Source organism: Halichondria panicea, chromosome 1 (genome assembly GCF_963675165.1).
Source record: "Halichondria panicea chromosome 1, odHalPani1.1, whole genome shotgun sequence".
Taxonomy (NCBI): domain Eukaryota; kingdom Metazoa; phylum Porifera; class Demospongiae; order Suberitida; family Halichondriidae; genus Halichondria; species Halichondria panicea.
The window spans coordinates 14,717,346-14,732,934 of NC_087377.1; the positions used below are offsets into that span (position 1 = coordinate 14,717,346).

A 15,589-nucleotide genomic window follows, 5' to 3' on the forward strand; every position below is an offset into this window, starting at 1 on the left:
TTATCGAAGTGCCATTATATTTTCAGGACACAAGAATACATATTTTAGCATAATCATCTATCCTCTAATACACAGATAATGATTCAGTCTAGTGTTAAGTCTGTACATTTATAGCTAAGACTATAATACTAAATTCGTTCACAGCAGTAATATTTGGCGACCAATTACTTCATCTTGCCTTAGAATATGTGACGAGTCAAAGCAATCTGTGGCTATCTACATTCATGTTTTGTTATGCAAATTTTAGCATATAAATCATCTTCAACTGGACAAAATAGTGTCAAAATTGGTTTTTCATTTTGTCCTGGTTCAAAATATGTCAGATCGACATCGGTGCAATAATTGCAGAGCGGTATAGCAAAACTGTCTTTGTTGAGAGCTTGTCCTGAGTAGTATCGATTTGATAATGTCTTGTACGTGATAGTCATAATGTTGGGTATTGGCCAGGGAAGGAATTTATCGTTATTGCTCCGTTCAAGCACAAGTTCCACACTGAATTTTACTTGACCACGCCTCATATACATCTTGTATCCAGGATGTATGCGGAATGATGGAGTGCGAATCGAGCCATTTTCTTTGGTAAAGTGAAGTGTGGCGTCTTTATTCGGAAGCAGCATAGTTGTCAGGATCGTTTGAATACAATCCAGTCTTCTTGTTGTGAGGATTGAACCTTGTTGGCTTCTGCTCTTGTCTTGATAGCTCAGCTCTTTCGAAACAGCCAAAAGAACAGTGTCAAATTTTTGCTGAAGCTCTTCATGCTCGGATTTTAGCTTTTGGTAGTTTGTAGCACTAGTTTTCATTGAAAGCTTTAAGTGATCTTGAAGGCTTGAAACTTCATGCAAATTCATCTCTTGGCGTGTCAGAGACAAGTTGCATCCAACTTCAATAAAAGGGCACTGTACTATCTCAAGCTTGCACTTCTGTCGGTGGCTTTGAACGTTTTTTCGCTTTATATTGAAGGCTCCGCATTTATTGGGACAATGGATACTAACGTCAGGACAAACCTTAGTATGAACGCCTACTATTTCGTGATACTCTCCCTCGGTTTGGCATAAATCACAAGCTATAATTCGATTTTCGCACTCCTCTTCCAAGTGTTGCTCCAGATCTTTCCGCTTAAATTGCTCCCTGCATTTATTGCTACAATCCACAATTCCGTACGGACATTCACTCAAATGCTTATTAAACTTGCTATAAGTCGTAACTACTTCACACTCTTGGTTACCACAATTCATCTCAAGTTCGTTGATCTCTCTCTTCATTGGTTTGGACTCGATAAATTTGAAGTTTTTTTTCCGGCAATGAGGGCAAGTCTTGTTTGATTTGAGCCATTTGTTCAGGCAATCGTTGCAGAAATGTCCTCCACAGCACTCCGTTAGAAGAGGGTTGTTTAGAAGACTAGCACAGATAACACACTTGTACTTTGCAAGCAATTCTTTCAAAAACAATTGTTCAAGGATTGGAGTAGCCATCACTTGGTCTTGCGTTTGTGTGGTGATAATGTTTGTGCACTGCATGCATGTGTGCTTGTGTGCATGTTGTTTTGTTTTTATACCCTCTGCGCATGCATGCTGCATGTACAGTCTCCCAGAAAAGGAGGATTCATGGAAATTGGATTCATTGTCTATAGGTTCTCAGAAAATGAGGGTTCATTGTCTGTGGTTTTTAGGAAATTGGATTCATTGTCTGTGGTTTTTAGGAAATTGGATTCATTGTCTATAGTACTCAGAATATGAGGATTCATGGAAATTACTGATTTCCATGCACCCCGCCACATGCATGTGAATCTCTTTATAATATATATAGCCTTATCAAGAATTAATAGTACGATAGTACTATCTGAAGACACTATCTCAATTAAGGCATCTCCATTAGCAGTGCAAGTGAAAGTGACTGTTTCCATTGGACATAGTCTCTCCACACTCACTGAATATTGGGCTTTAAAGAGCATAAAGTACTGTAAGGAAACATAATTCGAATATTCTTTCTTATACTAGTGCTGAAGCCAGCCAGAACTATAATGAGCTTCGAATTCATCTCTAATCTCATTGAACTAGACCACTATAGAATTTGTTGACAGTGTATACATGCATGTTATAAGATTGCATTTAATTGTGATTGCTGACTAGACAACCTCACTGTGACTAAAAATAGCATGTAGAACAAACGACAAAGTGTTTGCAGTAAACCTGTATTGATTGATTGGCTTCCACCCAGTTTAACCATAGGTAAGAGTTAGGCTCTTCAATCTATGGTTAAACTCACCAATAAATGGAATCACGGAGTGCAACACAAACACAAGCAAATGTTGTATGGGAATCACTTCGAAAGTTTCTTATTAAGTATCAGCTTTTGGGGTCATTAATTTTAGGTGCTGTGTTCCCTTAAAGCACTGGCACACAATTGAATCTCAACCATGTGACGTATTTATAGAGCACTCACAAACTGAAGAGCTTTCGGTACTTTATAATAACCTCACGCCATTACAAATCCTCACACCAGTTTGAGCAGTGTTTCCAGGAGGTTGATGTGTTGAAGCGTTAGAGCACAGCTAGTAAAATAATAATTATAGGTTCGCTATAATTGTATAGACATAGTTTTATATGTATACTTCTACAAAACTTATTCTGCATGCTATTGGAGCCATGTACTATTGCACTTTAGGCATTAATGTATACACGGTCCATGTGCAACAAATTGATTTGCACGTGTTTTACTCCATCCATGCACTCACAGCTTCTGAGCTACCGAGTTATGACATTAAGTCAAGCAGTTGGATTAATGTTAGCACGGCTATAATATTATTTGAAAGAAGCAATTAAAGATTAATTAATAGCTATATTCACTAATTATGTGGCAATGTTTTGTTGGTTAACCGTTTTGTTTGTTTAGTTATCATAACGATACTATTCAGAAAGCAAAACTGTTGACAGAAACTACAATGAACAAAATAAACACCAGTTCAGATTGCAATTTAGTTACTATATCAACTCATGTATCCAATTTCTCCATAAGCCTGATTCAACTGCAGCTCAATGTTTTGCTTGGCCGACTGGAGTAGGATAATCATTATTTGCAAATCAAATAATCTCTAATCTCTCACTTGTCCATAAGCTTTATTAGACTCCACTTGAATGTTTTGTGTTCTTGGTGCCATTGCTAGATCAACTTCCTCGTATACCGGACCAGCTGAGGCTTTTGGAACTTCAACAGACATTTGGCTATCTGTTGAGCCTAATCAAAAAATTAATATACGAAATTATTATAGATTGAATAGGATTTCTGTACGATTGCAAACAATGTTCTCACTTTCTCTTTTCTTTGTGATAATGAATAAGAGAACTATGAGCACCAGAACAATCAGTACCACCACAAACAAACCGCCAACAACACCTCCAGCTACAGCAGCAATACTCGCACCAGTTACTGGCACACCTATAATAGGCCATTTTATACACATGTCTTTGATATGTAAATGAAATATACTCACGTTTAATTGCAAGTACACACATGATGGTGTCAGGCTCTGTGCTCCACACTCCAGCATTAGTGCAAGTGATGATGATGGGTCCAGTCAGTGAGAGTCCATTGTCACATTGGTAAGTCAGCACTGTTCCCTCCAACACTGTCTCATTCAACCTATGATAGTCCACTATAGTACCATTGGATGGCTCAACAGGAACAGTGCAGTTGACTGTGTATACAACAGTAAAATAAGTGACAGCACTACCTGGAAAAATCCTGCACTACAGTACTGCGATCAATCTCACTATGAAACTCACCGATTGTTGGACACACAAAATTCTCAGGGTTAGGATTCCATCGTCCATCACTGCCACAGATAGAGGTTCTTATCTGATCACTCCCAGAACAAGTGAAGGTCAGTGTGGAGTCCACAGTAGGTACACTGGGTGTCTGGACATTGACCACTCCAATAGCAGTAGAGAGGGAGGAAGGACAAGAAACTGCATGGATTGAGAATAGAGGTAAGTTAAACAAAACTCTACAAATTAAGTGACACATTAATGCTTGCTGACCTGTGGACAGTGTAGTAAACAACATTGAGGCATTGCTCATTCCAGCACAGTTGACAGCTCTGATAGACACATTGTAGGGAGTGTTGTAGGAGATGGTTATCTGTGCTGAGGTAGTCTCCACGGTGACTGGTGATCCGGAGAGAGGTGTTAGGGAAATGGTGAGAATATACATGACAGACACACCACCAGTGAAGGAGGGAGGGTCCCAATTCAAAGTGATAATGGAAAACCTGACTAGGTTTTGTTGAGAAGTCACTATCAGAGCAGATGGAGAAGATGGAGGCTCTGTTTGAGATGCAATAACACTATTAGATCTACACAACAGCATTTACTATTTTTTTGTCATTCACCGGCTACATTGATTGTGAGTGACTCAGTTATATCCCCCAAACAGCTCACAACACTGCCGTTTAGCCTAGACACTTCAGTGATGGTTGTGAGGGTAGAGGTAAGAGTACCATTACTGGTGGCAGCCACAGCAGCTTGAAACATGAATCCTTCAACTCCAGCAGGTGGTATACTACCAGTTGAAGAAGTTATAACCTGTGTTACCGACACAAGATAGTCAGGTGTAGGGTCAACTCTCCACAAAAGTGAAGTTCTACCAACAGAGCAGGTGAAGACAACAGGGTCATTTGGGCATGCCACACCATCACCACTGCTGGATGTCAACTGGTTGGCTGTGAACAAAGTGTACATGCATGTATGTACTATAGCTTACGGATAAACCTATCAATGCATGTATAAAGGAATAGAACAACATCAATATAAGCCAGATCTATAGATTTTAGCTATAGCGTGTACATAATCTATTGTGGACTCTTTAATTATTATATGGACTGCATGTGAAGATATACTCAGCAATGATTACCTTTTATATGTATATAATTATAGCTTACACCAGGAGCTTACACACTGTCACAAATAATAGATAGTAGACATTCTAACTTACTAGAGACTGTAGAAATGAAGTGACTGTGACTGACAATGAAATAGATACATTGAAAACAAAGCAGTTTACACTCAGAGATATCCATGTTCACAGAAGCAAATTTGTATTGGTAAGAATCATAATTTTTGAAAGATAAAACTACTGAGACTATACAATTATTTAGATCTAACTATTTAAAAGATACGAAAAAGTCACAATAAGTAAATCGAGTGCACAATTAAAGCCGCCGCGTACAGCTGTAATTATATACACTAGCTCATTATAGACCTAGTTCTACTGCATCCAATATTTTTCTTTGTTGCAACGGCCTCGTAGTTAACTTACCGTCTGCACAGCGCATGAACAACTTCTCATTATTTTGTCCATAAGCATCAACTTGCATTTTGTGTCATTGCTATAGGCCATTTTCTTCTATACGGGACCAGTTGGTACCACCACCAAGTGTGCATCATCACTCACTATACCCCAATTGTACTGAATATAGTTACTGTAGTCCAGCTATAGATGTCTAATGATGTAATCGTATCAGTACAAAAGCTTGATAAAAAATTTATGTTAGAGCTGACCAAGGAATGTGAACTATAATTATGGTAACTGTGATAACATGCAGGCTATGAAAATAGGTCATTAAAGCTAGTGCATGCATGCACCGGCCATTATTACATTACATATAGGATTAATGTCAAAGTACCTGCTGTATATAGTGTGCTATGATATCAGCCAAACCAAATGTGAAAAACAAGAACTGCACCACAAGCTAGTATGAACTATGAAATTATAACTCAAACAACAGCTATAATTATAACGATGCAAACAGCAACCCTCCAACACTAGCGTGCTCCTGCTACCTGCATATGCTTGGCCTCATGTGTTGAGTGGGAGCGCCCTCCACACAATAGTGTCTATCAAGATTAAACTAACGATCGATTAGTCCTGGAATCCTCAGATCTATTGAAGACATCATTGAAGACCAACCTCATTCAAGCCTTTGGGCTGCTTTCCTGAAATGCCTGCCACTTTGTGCAAGAAGATAGCCGAGAATAAACCAGGCTGTCAGTTTGGATATGAGGTGCATGTCCACCAGGGTTAGTGCTTATTAATAATGTGATCAGCACTATAAATAGACATGTTGGAGAAGTGAAAGGTTCGCTATGGAGAATGCATGTGCTTTGACTGTTTTCCCTGTACACAATTCCGAATAAAAGGCGTGTGGAAAGGTGATTGTGTATCAGAGAATAAATGAAATTAGTCCAGCAAGAACAATAAACACCAGGTATACATCAGTGATATCTATGTTGATGGAGTAAGCATAACACATGTGTTCCACGTCAGCACATCTGGACGTTTTCAGCTGCTATTGGTGAAACCTATACCATTCAAGTGCAAGCTGACCATAGTGCAGTACGTGCCTGCCCGTGTCAAAAACGTTTGATGATGTATATGACACAAACGTTCAATGTTTGCCACAGAATGTAATTTATCTTTTATAATCTCCCCTGGTGTATAATATTATTGCCCCATGCACTCTTCTGTATCTAGACATGTGGCAGTCAGTAGCCCCTCAGGGAATATCATGGTGGAAGGTCACTTGTGTATATACGCAGGAGTGCTCTGATATACGGTATAGCTGATATTGAATGATCAGTTCGTGGTAAAAGGTGTACTACTGTACGTGATTAAATTTGTCACTCTGTGGTTGCGTGTGCAGACTAAAATTGGTGTCACTTAGCTAGCTTGAACGTGGTGGTGTGTCATCAAGAGAATGCGCTGCCCACTAATAACCTAGACCTATACTTACTTCATCTATCTATCTCATCACTTCACAGAATCCTTTGAAAGTCGATCACTTTGATCCTCAAATTCCCTGTACTTTCCACTATAATAATACCTATTATATACCCTTGTAAAGATGTATCGCGAACTTACCAAAAATCTGTCTCTGTTATGTGTTTTTCATATTAGTGATGCCTGTCTGACATGTCCGGAGGTCGAATGATGCATGGGGATCGAATCCATTGTGAACAATCATAAAAACTATATATGTGTGTTAAAAAGGTGACTAAACATTACAGATATAATATTATAGGTCTTAAAATTTAATTATGTGTATACTGACAACAAATAGTATGGACTTCAAATAAAACTTCGCACTATATAATTCAGCAGCACTATGTGAAAAAGAAACTGTGTTAATTAGTAGCTGTGTTTCAAAGCTTTTCTGTGAGCGTGAAAATCTTTATTTTCGTGCCATTTAATTGTCATTTTCAAGCAATTCAGCAATGTACGACTTCTCTGAGACGAATTCAGATGCAGCAGTCTCATCGACTTTAATGGCTTCATCTTTCATGGTACTATGATTATGTTTGCTGAATCTTGAGTGACTTGGCTTGAGCTGAACACCACTTGTCGGATTCTTGCTCTGCATGTAATAGATATTTCGCAATCTGGCACTATAAATATAAACAGTCTAATTTCTAACTTGAACTACAATGGAAACGAGCATATACACTCTAATAATGCATATATAATTAATAATAGGCGATCCACGTCCTGTCTAGACATTAATTTAGGTAGATCTATGTAGTTATACCAGATCGTTTTTTCCTGAGGCAGAAGTTAATACAACGCTATTCATTCTCTTTCTGCACTGCTTTAGGAAGTTTGTGACCTAAAAAGTAGAAGAGATTTAGACATATAAAAATGCTAAAAAATAAAACACGCACCTTTTCACTCCTGAGCACATGGAAGATGAATACAAACAGGCCTTGCAGTGAGTTAAAGATAGAGAACAACCATGCAAATACAATAGTGCTGCTGTTGACTGAGAGTAGACCAAACACCCAAGTCAGCCCGAGTATTGGAAGGAGAATTACGGTGGTCTTGAAGAGTTGTCTGCATGCATAATTATATATATACAAGCATTGGGATCAACGTGTTACTGAATGATACATACATGAGAGTTGACACACTCACGAGAATAACTGTAAAGATTCCTTTATCCCAGTTTGTTGCACGGTTGACTTTCTCAGATTATAGACACTGCGTAAAGCAGCCAAGAGGAAGAACACATTCACCTGTATATGTATAGTCATCTTATAAAGGTCAATTAATTTAACAGTGCAGATGTGTACTCTGAGTCAAAAACTGCTGCTATAATTATTATTACATGCACTATAATTATTTCGATGCATTTGCAAGCTATATAGAGATCTCACCAGAACAACTAGTAGCATTGGTACAACAAATGCCCATATCGCTCCTTTATCACCAGCACCAACAGCAATCCAACAACTGAATGTACAAAAATGAACAAATAAATAAATATTGTCAGTTGTAAAGGTTTGATAATTACACGAATTCTTTTTTGAGGGAAGCGCTGTATGTTGTAACATGCATGCAGGTATCTATAATAGGATTTGAAGATGAGGTTCCACTGAATTATACAATAAAACTTACTACTTTTCTGTGCCATACTGGTCATGAATAATTCCAGCAGATATAGCCACCGGTATCACTGGAACACCTGCAAGAAACATAGCCAAATGCACTCGACAGAATGCTATTATAATGAAAGCACCACAGGTGCTGATGCCTCGGTGGAGGTGCCAAAGCTACATAACATAAAACTACTAATAGCTAGCTTTTATACACACATTGATCATGATGAACATCTTTAATTTTGCTGCATGCAATCAACCTAATAGTAGGTAATGATCGACCATGATTTTTGTTAAAAACGATCTATGCCAAAAGTTCAAGTCTAAAATTAATGGCTGCAAGTCAGCAGAGCCTTGCAGCTCTCTGCTCACTCTTGCAGCTACCAATAGCTAGCGTTTTAGTGCATAGCTAACTACTAAGTAGAGTAGCAATACTCGGTGAACAAGTTTTGCTACGTGCTCTTCTGCAATGGCATTCCAAGTAAGCAAAACTAGGCATAACTCGAGAACAAAGAATTATTTTGCAAATCCACAAATTAAAATCCAAGTAAACATGACTAGAAGCCTATAGAAACTCTTACTTGCACTTGATTCATCCTTGAGCAGCCGTAGCGGTCTACACACACACACACACACACACACACACACACACACACACACAGACACACAAACACACTACCGTATACCTTGCTTGTGCATGCGCACCGAGGCATAATTATATATATAGTTATCACTCATGCATGCATACATAAATGGATGAACCCTCCAGCTGCAGAGGGATATAAGTAATTCACGCATTTGTTAGAGAGAGGTTGTTTTCTTTATTGTGCTCAAGGGCTGACAGTGCATGCATGGGCAAGAAAGGACAAGCTTAGCTATAGTTAGCCTCGTTCCAACCGAGTTGTCTCTAAAATAACGCTAGATCGCCAACTTCAATCGTTTTATTTCGGCCTGGGAACAAGGCTATAAGCTGCAGTATGACATGTGTAGTATATTGTTTAGCCAAGCATGCAGTGAAAGTGCATGGTTGCTTATGCATATACTATAATTATGCATTCACGGTACATAATTATATAGTATATGCAATCAATCGTGCAATAGAAAAAAGTATTTACCCCATCCAATAATAAAGAATATCCACCATTTCTTGGATATTTGGTTGAAGACAAGCACCAACATCAGATAGAGCATGATTCCCTCACACAGCATCCAAAAGAACACAGTAGTGAACAGGTAGTGAAGGAGAGCAGCCACAAACACACACGCTCCCTGCAAGTGATGGAGAATTGTAAAGGATCAATACAGTATAGACTCTCGCTAATCTGGCTCTCTGAATTATGGTCAGCTCGATAATAATTATACCAGCCGTTTTCGTTATAGGCATGGATTGCTATAATTATAGCTAGATCAATACTGCACAAACTCACCCTGAAATGCGGCCACCTCGCTATTCCATATATATACTAGTCAGTTCTAACATGCTCCAAGCCAGATTCTTTAATGGGATACACATAATATATATTATGTAATACGAATATAATTATGAGAGCAAAAGGCCAAGTCATGGATCCTACTGTATACAGTAAAAGTTTGGAACAACAGTGAACAATCTAATTTGTGAATGAGCCAAATAAGCAGAAAAAATTGACACTTTGCTATCTGTATAACTTTTACAATCATGCAGGCAAGGATGGTGATATCATAAAAGTATACTGAAATAGGTATCTGCGATCTTATTTTTGAGATGCCATAAGCACTCACAAAGCGCAAATGGAGTATAATAGTATTATGATATATATAAGGCTTGCTCATATATGCATGAATTTCGGCATGCACGTTGTCCGTTAAAGTTTTAAGGTAAAGTGTACCAGCTATACAATACTGCTTATAGATACACGACTCAAGTTATACACCTCACCTTGTTGGCCACAGCAGTCTCTACTCCTGACAGGAACACCACGTAACCAAGCAGCAAAGAAATAGACAGGTTGAGATGGATAAAGCTATGAACCTTGGTCAGTAGCTCTTTTCTAAGTATCAACAGCATAATAATTAAGGTTTTATGTAGGCAAAGCTTCAATAATTACCTCAATGTCAAGAAATAGAGGATAGACAAAAAAAGAAAGAAGATGGAGATGGAACAACCAACATAAGTCACCACCGACAGAGCAAACCTGATCTCTGGAGTTGTGTCCTACAAAGATCAAACATAATTATGAACTGATCTAAAGTATTCGCTGCATGAGGCTCACATTCAGTGCTCCAGTGACATCCATTAGAACAGAAAATGCTGTGAAATGACTGCTCTCACAGACAATATTATACACTCTCATTTGCTCGTCTTCACCCACACTGACTGTAATCACACCTTCCGTGGACCACGTGCTGTTGGCCGCATCACTGACAAAATAAATCTTTGACAACAATAAACATTAGGAGGACATGCAGCTCACCTAGAAACACTCCAAAATACACATCTTGCATTTTCAGCAACTTCATCTTCAGAGAACTGCACAGTGACACACATGCAAGCATGAATTAGTGTTGCTTGTAAGTCCAACTACCTTTTGGGTGGTGAATCTGAAGGTTGCCTGTGCCTGAGAGTTAGTTAACTTTACATTGGAGAAGACTTGACTAGAAATAACCTGTGACACTGGTCTGGTCGTGTTCCTGCATATATAAACACAATGAGACAGAATAGAACATGATTTAGTATAGTACATTTCAAAGTTGGTTTTTGGAAGAAAATTCTCCAAGTTGGAAAATAGAATGTTGACTGCTGTAACATTCCCATCTGAAAATTGAGACAGACACGGATAAATTGGTTACCACCATAGTTTATGAAATACTTAGAGCGCCTCTCTCCATAAGATGAGCAGCTGGTATCACAGTTTGGGCTGAGCCTGTTTCTTCACTGACTTCGATAACTTCAGGAAAGATAATGTCATCCAAACTAGTGGTGTCAACTTCAATTGCAGCTAGTACTGGACGGTAAATGCAAATATACTAGCTTCAAATCAAGCTATTTAGCAATGATTATAAATGCATGCATGGTGGAAGTACCCGTACCGATGTTCTGTCTCACAAGTGTGATCTCTGTCACGTTTCCTGTATCCACAGCTTTACTCCTTAGTGCCAATGACACATACTGACCATATAACTCTGCACTCAACAGCAATTGCTGACTCTCAGCAGCAGAATCCTGAAGTAATATTTGCATGATTGTCAGTTAAGTACTGTATATTTGTATACCTCTTGTAATCTTTCCCATCCTTCTGTATTCCTCTCATCCAGAACATTGTTGAGAACGTTCATAACTTCCTGCAAGACACTAATAAAAGGGATGTTTTACTTAACTTATAGTCTTACTTCACTAAAATTGAGAGAAGACATGGGGCTAGCAGTCTCAACGTTTTGAACGAGGTAATTCACACTTGACTTGACGATCGTATTAGTAATGCTGAGGCCTTGAGGGAATATGGTGGAGTCTCCAGTTGCATTTACACTAGTAGCCTCCGCAAGAGAAACAAGAAGGTCATCAACTTCACTCTGAGATGCATTTCTAGAAAATAGTTCATTTGCCTGAATGGAGAATAAATCGTTATGAAACGACGATATCAAGGGCTTATATAGGGCATGCATGCAACTCAGGCTATTCTCAGACTCAGCAAACTTCATAATTATACTGTTACTCATTCCGCTGGGCGGAATGCTTGCCACTATACTGGACTCTATTTATATAGTACATCCTGTCTCTGAAATGAAGTTGGATGATTACATAGTTTCTCTTTAAGCCTTTGACGATATACACGTGCAACATTATTCAGTATATATACGTATGACAGACAGTGCATGTATTTGTGTAAATTAATACATGCAGTAACTGCAAAAGCCTCACCCTGTCAAGAAGTGAGATGAATACTTCCCTTAGGCTAGTGCATTTATCAATATTCACTGCTTCCCACACACCACTCAGTGTACAGAAACGATTTGCAGTACCTATTAATACATGCACATCAACACACAGTCACATGGAATGATAAAATGATACCTAAAGTTTTTCCATTTTCATTTTGTGGGCATTGCTGGGAATAGGAAAAGCCAGCCACAGTGGCAGGGAAGACAAGCCCCCATACAGAATCACGTTCAGCTTCACACTGAACCACGACTATAGATAAAAACCATAATTATAATCAAATTGTGTTTTCTATTCAGTTGCTACGACCATGAACGAGGCAGAGTCCAAACAGCACATGCAAGTGTTTATGCATTCGCTTTGGTTGGACTCCACCCAACTAAATGAGTATGAGGATGCAATATCAAAGTTCGGCAGCCTCGCAGACCCGAACTGTATAGTCTGAACACATCAATTTCAGCCAGGAGGTATATAATTATAGCCTCGAATCTGGGCCGATCAAAATACCGAATTTTGTCAGATGTCAATAATCGTCAGCTAAAACGAACAAAATGAGATTGATTCTAACTCCAATAGGTGGCTATGGGACTACTAACCAGTGAACATTTGTGGGTCAAATCGCTTCCAGTCGGAGCTGTGATCACTAGAAAAAACTGTCCAATCGTTCGATTTTCGGCGGGATGGGGCGTCTTACTATGCATAGTATTGCGGATTCACTATCATCTATACCACATTTCCTTGTTTGTATAATGAAGTGCTTTGTATGTGTGGCTGATACTGTTTGATCTGAATATCATTCAGTACAATGAATAATGTCAGCAGCACTTAGCGGTTTGACATAATTATTATATGGCATGATTTGTACATACATACATATAGCTAGACGATACTGAATCATAAGACGCTCCACATCCACTCGTGTGCTCTTGCACTGACACATAGCACAGTATAGTGTTGAGCAGACTGAGAATATTCTCTTCTCGTGTAGTTGTGGAATATACAGCCTTGGAAAACATTGTAGCATTAATTGCCGTTTTCATTGAGCACATTCACTCTAATGCTTGCAAAAAGGGGGGGGGGAGGGTGACATTATCAGTAACTTTTACTGTTAAAAAAATGAGTTGTTTCAAAGTCTAGCTATGATAATAATGTGAGGGAGGTTGTTAGGATGATCAGCGGCAATCAATAATTGTCCAATAAAAGCGGATTAAGATATCAGCATGTTGAGGGAAATCCAAAAAAAGTGAATCATCACTTCAACCACGAGAGGATCTTTGCACTACTCTACTGCCATTACTCGCAGGAATACAGTACTTTTACACACATGCATGAACGTGTACATGAATGATATTCTAGTGATCTTCTATTTAAATAGTATTTAAATGCTCAACTTACTATTACAGACGACTTCACCAGTTCTAGACAATGAAGCCACAAATCCATTCAAGCAGCTACAGTTGAACTGTCCCATGTTATTCAAACAAATAGAATTTTGACCACAGTTGCATTGTATGGGAGATAATCTCATGCCTCCAGGGTAACCATACGAATTGAATGCATTGAATCCATACACTGAGACACCTAGAACGGCTGAGCTGTTTTGATGGCGGATAGAATGAGCTCCAGTAGACACATTTGTTCTACTTATATGGCCACAAATATCTCCACTTGAACAGACAACATTCCTCCAGCCAGTAACAATGGAATTGTCTAGTAATATTTGTGCAGTTTGAAAGAACTCAGAAGGAACATACACCGTGACATAGTTGGATACGAAAAGAAGAAACGCTTTGACCAAATAATTATTTGTATACTGCTCAATTGGAGGGATCATCATCATGAATGGGTCTCCCATGCCATCACTATCCCTACCATACGCATACTGTGTGACCAGTACTGGTGAAGTGGATTCAATGCTACAGAAACTGTTAATAGGGATTTCAAATTCTCTGAAACTCCCTCCACTCTGTAACTGGAATTGACTGACTGATACAACAGTGTTACAGTTCACAACTACATTTGCTGCTCGGGCACTAAGAACACGAATACGTTCACCAGAAGATCTACCCTCGAGAGATGCCACGAGGAATTTTGAGCCCCATGTCACAGTCGGAGGCACTTGTTCAACCACGTGGTCACAACCACCTATACCTGGAGGAACTAAAATACAATCAGATCCACTAAACACAGACAAAGGTTTGGAGCTAGTTATTCTTGTTCCCGTGAGATCATTATCGCTTTCAATCTGATATGTTTCCATACTATTGAGTGTTATTGTCGAGGAAATGAATTTGACAACAGTTTCATTTTCACAAGCCACCAGCAAAATCGCACTAGGATAGACACTACTAATGGTGTCATAGGAGATTCCATAATATTCATATTCATCAACTGCCATTATAGAACATGGTAACGCTAAATAAGCATCTGCACTACCTGAATGAAAAGACAGCCCATACACACTGATGTTTCCATCAGCTTCAACAAAGATTCCCTTGTTCCTTTCATCAACAGATAATACCTCAAAACTGGATGGAACGTTTACCCTAGTTGAAGAGTTAGAAATGTTCCCACTGATATTAATTGGAGTGACTGTGAAATTAACACTTGACTTTGGGTTTGTGATAAATAAGAACAACTCGTCTGCGCCTTGACCAAAACTTGTTGGGAAACCGACCGCAAATTTTTTTCCAGCACTTGATGAGGTCTCATCTAGGATTAATGGACAGTTCAAGGCTTAATACATGTTAATAGAGACTACAAGAATTCAGTCCTACCTGTAATTTGGGCATCACAAGATGGAGCAAATGTGATTATGATTATTGTCAATGCCAAAGTAGATCTAGCAATTCTGTAGCTCATTATTTTTACATCTAATAGCAACTGTTTGATTAGTATAATATAGCTGAGCAACTGGTTGATTAGAGTATAGCATGCAACTGGTTGATTAAACAGATATTGATTTTCAGTGAGGCTAAACTAACAATGCTCACTAACTATATAAGTCTAGGTTTAATAGCCAGGTATAAATCTCTGAAATATTAACCCCCCCCCCCCATAGATCAATACTATATAAGCCCCCCATATGGTGGGTGCTTCTGAATCACAGTCCCCCCTGCTGTAGATCTAGATCTATTTGGATTTATGTTGCTCCCCCCCCTGCCCCCCCCTGACCACTGTATACTGCATTAGACAGTCTCCTGTCAGAAGGCTGGAGCTTAGAGAACTGTTTTTGTGCTATTCCCAT

General features: G+C 38.8%; 3 protein-coding genes and 1 long non-coding RNA gene across 6 annotated transcripts; 1 reads left to right on the top strand and 3 right to left on the bottom strand.

Annotated features, from left to right (window-relative positions):
• Positions 1–37: 37 nt before the first annotated feature.
• On the bottom strand, positions 38–1,517 carry LOC135352462 (TNF receptor-associated factor 5-like). Its single transcript, XM_064551641.1, has one exon. It carries the CDS (start codon positions 1,515–1,517, stop codon positions 213–215), a length of 1,305 nt encoding a protein of 434 aa, XP_064407711.1. The 3' UTR covers positions 38–212.
• Positions 1,518–2,936: 1,419 nt separating this feature from the next.
• On the bottom strand, positions 2,937–5,455 carry LOC135352016 (uncharacterized). The gene is made up of 8 exons (XM_064551122.1): positions 4,990–5,455; positions 4,388–4,717; positions 4,038–4,322; positions 3,783–3,965; positions 3,491–3,694; positions 3,310–3,435; positions 3,104–3,234; positions 2,937–3,052 (listed from the first exon to the last, which is right to left on the bottom strand). Exons 1-8 carry the CDS (start codon positions 5,072–5,074, stop codon positions 2,987–2,989), a joined length of 1,410 nt encoding a protein of 469 aa, XP_064407192.1. The 5' UTR covers positions 5,075–5,455; the 3' UTR covers positions 2,937–2,986.
• LOC135352023 (uncharacterized) lies at positions 3,476–4,752 on the top strand. The gene is made up of 3 exons (XR_010399572.1): positions 3,476–3,599; positions 3,649–4,485; positions 4,547–4,752. It is a non-coding gene; the product is annotated as an uncharacterized LOC135352023 (long non-coding RNA).
• Positions 5,456–6,987: 1,532 nt separating the features above from the next.
• Positions 6,988–15,407, bottom strand: LOC135352031 (adhesion G protein-coupled receptor L3-like). 3 transcript variants are annotated; one of them, XM_064551135.1, is made up of 21 exons: positions 15,120–15,407; positions 13,738–15,054; positions 12,478–12,594; positions 12,325–12,425; positions 11,796–12,008; positions 11,679–11,747; positions 11,496–11,628; positions 11,276–11,410; positions 11,148–11,220; positions 10,991–11,096; positions 10,880–10,935; positions 10,679–10,811; positions 10,514–10,620; positions 10,345–10,456; positions 9,542–9,695; positions 8,446–8,512; positions 8,205–8,280; positions 7,963–8,063; positions 7,713–7,881; positions 7,580–7,657; positions 6,988–7,408 (listed from the first exon to the last, which is right to left on the bottom strand). In XM_064551135.1, exons 1-21 carry the CDS (start codon positions 15,202–15,204, stop codon positions 7,241–7,243), a joined length of 3,570 nt encoding a protein of 1,189 aa, XP_064407205.1. In that variant the 5' UTR covers positions 15,205–15,407; the 3' UTR covers positions 6,988–7,240. The 3 variants fall into 3 exon arrangements, with proteins under 3 accessions (XP_064407205.1, XP_064407204.1, XP_064407206.1); XM_064551134.1 differs by having other exon boundaries at positions 10,679–10,826; positions 15,120–15,406; XM_064551136.1 differs by lacking the exons at positions 12,325–12,425; positions 12,478–12,594; positions 15,120–15,407 and having other exon boundaries at positions 10,679–10,826; positions 13,738–13,933.
• Positions 15,408–15,589: the final 182 nt, after the last annotated feature.

What these genes read in the sequence shown, in the direction of transcription:
- LOC135352016 (XM_064551122.1), bottom strand. Translation starts at nt 5,074, where the DNA reads ATGGATATCTCTGAGTGTAAACTGCTTTGTTTTCAATGTATCTATTTC. An exon ending in TTTTGTGTGTCCAACAATCG is followed by an intron (nt 3,695 to 3,782) that starts GTGAGTTTCATA and finishes TTGTATACACAG; the next exon opens with TCAACTGCACTGTTCCTGTT. An exon ending in CTAATAAAGCTTATGGACAA is followed by an intron (nt 3,053 to 3,103) that starts GTGAGAGATTAG and finishes ATCCTACTCCAG; the next exon opens with TCGGCCAAGCAAAACATTGA.
- LOC135352462 (XM_064551641.1), bottom strand. Translation starts at nt 1,517, where the DNA reads ATGCAGTGCACAAACATTATCACCACACAAACGCAAGACCAAGTGATG.
- LOC135352031 (XM_064551134.1), bottom strand. Translation starts at nt 15,204, where the DNA reads ATGAGCTACAGAATTGCTAGATCTACTTTGGCATTGACAATAATCATA. An exon ending in GATGGGAAAGATTACAAGAG is followed by an intron (nt 11,629 to 11,678) that starts GTATACAAATAT and finishes ATATTACTTCAG; the next exon opens with GATTCTGCTGCTGAGAGTCA. An exon ending in CCAAAAACCAACTTTGAAAT is followed by an intron (nt 11,097 to 11,147) that starts GTACTATACTAA and finishes TTATATATGCAG; the next exon opens with GAACACGACCAGACCAGTGT.